At 36.1% G+C, this 6,000-nt stretch overlaps 1 protein-coding gene across 2 annotated transcripts in view; it reads left to right on the plus strand.

Annotated features, from left to right (window-relative positions):
• VAPA (VAMP associated protein A) overlaps positions 1-5,240 on the plus strand; it is a 42,358-nt gene extending 37,118 nt beyond the window's left edge. For both annotated transcript variants that reach the window (XM_032875765.1, XM_032875766.1), the window contains one exon: positions 2,359-5,240. In XM_032875765.1, the coding sequence (XP_032731656.1) occupies positions 2,359-2,517 (159 nt within the window). In that variant the 3' untranslated portion in view covers positions 2,518-5,240. The remainder of the gene's footprint in view (positions 1-2,358) is intronic.
• The last annotated feature ends 760 nt before the right edge of the window (positions 5,241-6,000 follow it).

Raw genomic sequence — 6,000 nt, forward strand, 5'->3', positions numbered from 1 at the left:
AAGAAAAGAAATATGGTTTTGGAATGCTCTCTCCTTGGTTTCCATGAAACCTCTGTCATCTTAACTGCTCCTGTCTGTTGGAGGTCTTTCTCCCTCTAGTGGGCGGTAGTTCTTTAGAGGCAGGGACCTGTGCTCATTCATTTTTGCATTCATAGTACATGCATATAGTAGTCATTCTTACATTTGGGTGAATAAATGGATGAACTGGTGAATGAGGACTAATTGAATATGTGTGGGGTTTATTAATAATTTGTCTTGACAGTAATTATTTCAAGACCTGAATACCTTTAAATTGCCGTCAAAGTAGATGATACAAAAATATACATAAGTAAATAACCTAAATTAAGGGGCTTAATCTACATTTGATTCTTCCATCTGTTAAATGTATACAGAAACTACATATACTCTGAATCACAGGCACTGTATCTTGAATTGATCTGTGTTGAAATAATTGTTTATCTCTTCCTGTTTCATAGTACCCCTCAGAGGCCCCCAGCACCTCTTGGGATAGTGGAACGATTATCTTCATTTCACACTAATATCCATACACCATAGATTTTTAAGGATGCTCTTTTTGTTACCTCTACTTTATCTGCCATGACTTCTATGGCACAGTTCTGTTCTTTGATAAAGATGGGCTCCTTAACATGACAAAAAGCCACTGTTTGTTTCTTGGCAGGAGGGGGAGAAGTGGAAATGGTAGGAATGCCATAAGTAGGGCAGGGCTGGAATATAGGAAGAGTGGACAGGGAGAGAGGTGAGATTTGGGTGCTGCTATCTCCTTTTTATTTTTTGGCTGATGTTTTGTAGGAGATGTTATTTGAAAGAGTGTTTTGCTGTTTACAAGACAAAAGAACCTTGAAGGCTACTGGCCTGTAGGATCAATTTCAGGTGCTTTATTAACATTTCATGCATAAGACCCATCATAATTTATCACTGTTCCTTTTTATTTCTTTAGTCCTGTGTTTCTTAATCCAGACTGTTCATCTGAATCTCCTAGTGAGCTTTTTAAAAATACGGGTCCACTCCAGACCCAGTAAATCAGAATCACTAGGAGTATTGTTTAAAGTTCTCGATGGGATTGAGAATAATTTTTTCTTCACATAGGACTAATGAAAAATAAGACTAAAAAACCCCAGCAACCCTCAGAAAATCCAGTAATTGGAAATAAAAAAGTATGACCTGAGGTGGATTCTGTAATTCATTTGGCATTAGTAAGCATACTAGAGAAATCAGTGTGAGAAAATAAAAATGAGCTTGCACTAAGGAAGTAAAAATCTGTCCTTTCATTCATCTGGTTGAGATGTTGGACACAGATAAAGCCAGTTGCCTAGGTAACAGGTATCAGTATTTCCCCCAGGATCACACTGTGACTGGTAAAGTGTCATAACAACCTTCTATTTTGAGTGACTATTGCTTTCTTACTGAGAAACCTTGTCCTGTAAAATCACACTGTCAAAAACTTTGCTGTGTGAAATCATACCAGTAAGAACTGAGCAGCAGCCCACTCTTGTCTAGAGGATCTGAGTCACTGACACAGAGAAGTAGCCTCCCTTTCCAGTCCAGGGGCATAGTCTCTGATGGGGGGTGGGGGGTGTGGGGGGGCTGGTTTCTGTATACAACATTCCATAGCTGTTGTAGTTTGTTGTTTTTCTGAAGAAGTAGGATTCGGCATCTCCTTTTCAGTAGAGACCCAGTGCTGACCCTTCCACACATGGACCTCCTGCTTTGAACTCATCAATACACTTGCTTTTTAAATTTTTCCTGAAATTCCCCTTTCTTCCAGATCCTGTAAAATTCCTGTCTTTTCCTTAGGCCAGATACTCCTTGTGCCTGTGCTGTGTGGGCACCCTGGTTGTAGTGTGTCCATAACCCTGTTGGACCACAGCTTTGCTACTGGTGGTCTTTGGTAACAGTGTAAAGATACCACGGGCCACCACGGAAATAAGTGCACGCACAGAGCTCTTCCTTACTTAATATATTTTAGTGACATTTTTCCCTTCTGTGTAACTATATCCGTATCTGATTTTTCACTTTTTTAGGAGTACATTTTTCAGCTCTAGTTTTTAGAATCGGCATTATTGAGGTATAATTTATATTCCATTGAAGCACCCATTGTGAGTGTACAATTCAGTCAGTTTTAGTAAATTTATAGACTTGTGCAGCCATTACTAGACTCCAGTGTTTGAATGTTTCCATCAGCCTAGAAAGTCATCTTAGTGCTGGTTAGCAGTTAATCCCTGTTCCCACGCAGCCACGTGCATGCTGATCCGCTTTCTGGCCATAGAGCTGTAGCTTGGCCGTTTGACTGTATGCATATTTGTTTTTAAAACCTTTTTGTGCATATATTTTTTTCAGGATGAAGGCTTAAGGCTCAGAAAGGTAGCACATTCGGATAAACCTGGATCAACCTCAGCTGCATCCTTCAGAGATAATGTCGCCAGTCCTCTTCCTTCCCTTCTTGTCGTAATTGCAGCCATTTTCATCGGGTTCTTTCTAGGGAAGTTCATCTTGTAGAGTGAAGCATGCAGAGTGCTATTTCTTTTTTTTTCTCTTGACCAGAAAAAGATTTGTTTACCTACCATTTCATTGGTAGTATGGCCCACGGTGACCATTTTTTTTTGTGTGTACAGCGTCATATAGGCTTTGCCTTTAATGATCTCTTACGGTTAGAAAACACAATAAAACAAACTGTTCGGCTCCTGGACAAATTGTATATTACCAGATCATCACTAGCAGATGTCAGTTGCACATTCAGTCCTTTATGAAATTCATAAATAAAGAATTGTTCTTTCTTTGTGGTTTTAATAAGAGTTCAAGAATTGTTCAGAGTCTTGTAAATGTTATTTTAATAATCCCTTTAAATTTTATCTGTTGCTGTTTCCTCTTGAAATATGATTTATTTAGATTGCTAATCCCACTCATTCAGGAAATGCCAAGAGGTATTCTGTGGGGAAATGGTGCCTCTTACAGTGTAAATTTTCTCCTTTACCTTTGCTAATATCATGGCAGAATTTTTCTTATCCCTTGTGAGGCAGTTGACTGAGTTTTTTCATCCTTACAATCCTGTCCCATGGTATTTAACATAAAAAAAAAATAAAACTGTTAACAGATTCTTGCTCGATAGCTTGTTTGTGTGTCGTGTCATTAGGCGGGGGTTCCAGGGAGTCCACTGAATGGTAATTTGAAATTTATGATGCATAATTTTATTTTGCATTGAATCCCTTTCAGATGTTACAGTATTTATAGTTAAAAATCCTCATTCTGTTAAGGAAAGGGATTGATAAAATTTTAAGCTACTTTTGGATTTTCAAAGATCAGTTTGTCTTCAAGATAATATAAAGAAATCCCATGAGAATACAAAGACTATAATTTTAGTCCATTTATATGTATGCCCTATGGCTCTGTTGCATTTGATTCTTCTAGTATATTCTCAAGGAAGACTTATTCTCCTTGGTTCTAGTCCAGTGCTTTTTAACCAGCCTAAGAACTCCTTTTATTTTAGAACATTTCATAATAATAGTTTAAAAGTAGGTGTTTTTCCTGCTCAATCTGACATTCAAAGTAAATTTCTCTTATGGAAATTTGGAATTATTAAGCAAGTCTTAGGAGTTTTCTTTGTGGAAAATGACTTTATCCTTTGCAGATCTACCTATTAATGTGAAACATTTTCAATTTAAATACACATTTTGAGGTCTGATTCTTTCTTGCACATGGTCTTATGTCTTCATTTATTTCACTTGTACTAGCATAGAAAAGTTTGGAATCAGAGACAGTATATTCAGTTTTTCTACTAAGGGCAGTCCAGTATAAGTGACTCTTGATTCCTGAAAATAGGTGTTAGTTTTGTAAAAGATGCACTTCTTTCTGAAAGGGAAACTAGACTTTGGGACTTGATGCGGTGCAGTGAAGTGTGTTAGGCCCAGGTCTCTGTATACATTTTATAAACAAGTGAAATATTCCTTACAGTTATTTTGGTTGCCTTTTCATTTTGACTATGTTTTGAGTTTGTCAGGCCACATGTAGTGTGTCATTGTACTCTGTGGTATCTTATAAAACCTCTTGGCTTGTGCACAAAAGTTACTAAAAGCAAACAAGTAATGCCTATCCATGACTAGCACTCTATTACAAGTAATGTTTTCACTGTTGTTCCAACGCTTTATAGTCGTCGTAAAATTTCCCTCCCTTTCTGGTAACTGGAAAAGCATGCTGAAAAAACATCTTGCATTTTGTCCCATAAATGCAAAATCAGTAATTCCTTGGCTTAAAGCTCTCTATAAAAGTCAGCATTATTGATGATAAGTATCAAGCTTGATATTTCATAGCTATAATTTTTTGAAAATTTTGAGTTCTCAAAAATTTAGCAGAATCCCGTTTTATGGGAATGCTCCTTAGAACTCATTTATTTCAGCCCCCTTTTTTAAAGTTCAGGAATCTGAGGCCTTTCTGAGAATTAAGGGAACTTGTCCTGTGTCTCACAGGTAGGTAGAGGTAGAGCTGGAACAGGAAGATCTGCTCTCCTGACTCTAGCTTAGTGTCTTTTCTGGTAACTTTGTAGAAAAAAAAAATTGCCTAATTTGACATGACTGAAATTATGAACATAAGATGCTATTTAATAAATGTATGTGAAATTTCATATCCTAAGATTGTATCACAGGCTACTGTTGAATAGACTCATGTATATTTGGTTTTAGTGTTTTAGGTTAGAACCCTCCCCCCTATTGGTAATAAATATTATGAAATACAATGTATTTTTAGATAGGCATTTTACAAAATGCATTATGCAAAGGTTGGTTTTGGGGTAGATTGTAGTCTGGGCAGTATCTGGTAAATAAAGTGTACATGGGCTTTTTAACTGCTTTACACGTTGGGAGATGCTCTGATTGTATAGGAGACCTAATTTCTATTCTTTTAATTGCTGTATCAAATGTGGTCAGATTATTTTACTACCAGCGGTTACTTTGAAAGAGTCCAACTGTATTAATTGACTGATAATATATAGATTAAATTGTTTGTCTTCGTTCCTTACATGTTTAGAAATTTTTGCTTTGTCTGCCTGCTTACTCGTGTATGTAAGCATGAGGGAAATATACTGTTGCTAATACTGAAATCACAATCAAGTTACTAAGGCCTTAAGTTCATATGTGACGCTAAATGCACTACCTTATTTCATTCTATAACTAATGTACCTTAACTTTTGCCCATTCTTGTGTTTACAAGAAACAAATTTAAGAATTGTATTCTGAGTGTGTGGTTTGTTAACCTTTAAAAAAGAAAAAGAAATGACACTTGGAAAAAAGTATGTATCAAATTCAAAAGTTCTGGTCAAAGAAAAACAGTATTTTTATTTTCTCCTTTAAGTATCTTAGCTCAGAAATTCTCCTAAAATTGAGATTATCTGATGTGGGGATTATTTTTGGATTTTAATCATTCAAAATACACCACTTTGAAAACAACTTCTATCAGTAAGATTAAAAAAAAAAGTTCTTAATAGGTTAGATCCCCAAATTGTGATCTTCTGCCACTTTAAAAACATTCAAGTGAGTTTTCCTAGAGTTTTGCACATTCCTTTTCAGTGATTTTGGTGTGTGCATAGATTTTTTAAAAATTCACCTATATGAAGTTAGGGAAAGATCAATGTTTACCGTATGGAAAAACAACAAAAATAAGAAGGTAAATAAATGATCTTTATTTTCTAGCTTTCAAAGGAAATCAAACTATTGCGTGAATAAATAAACTGTTTAAAAATGTGGTTAAGTGTCATTTTCCTTTCCAAGAAACAAAAAAAGGAATTTGATTTCAACAGATTATGATGGTTTGTGTGTTTATGTTAAATAGTAGTCATCAGTCACTCACCAGGGCTAGTCTTTTGCTTAGTGACCTAGATGTAAAGTACTTTTGCATGGAAGTGGGAATAGCTGGGTCTTTCAGTTCCACATTTGATAGCCCACTGTTAGAAGCCATGCTTCTGGAGAGTTCTGTGCTGGAGCAGTGGCCTCT

This window comes from Lontra canadensis, unplaced genomic scaffold (assembly GCF_010015895.1).
Source record: "Lontra canadensis isolate GAN:19392208 unplaced genomic scaffold, GSC_riverotter_1.0 scaffold57, whole genome shotgun sequence".
Lineage (NCBI taxonomy): Eukaryota > Metazoa > Chordata > Mammalia > Carnivora > Mustelidae > Lontra > Lontra canadensis.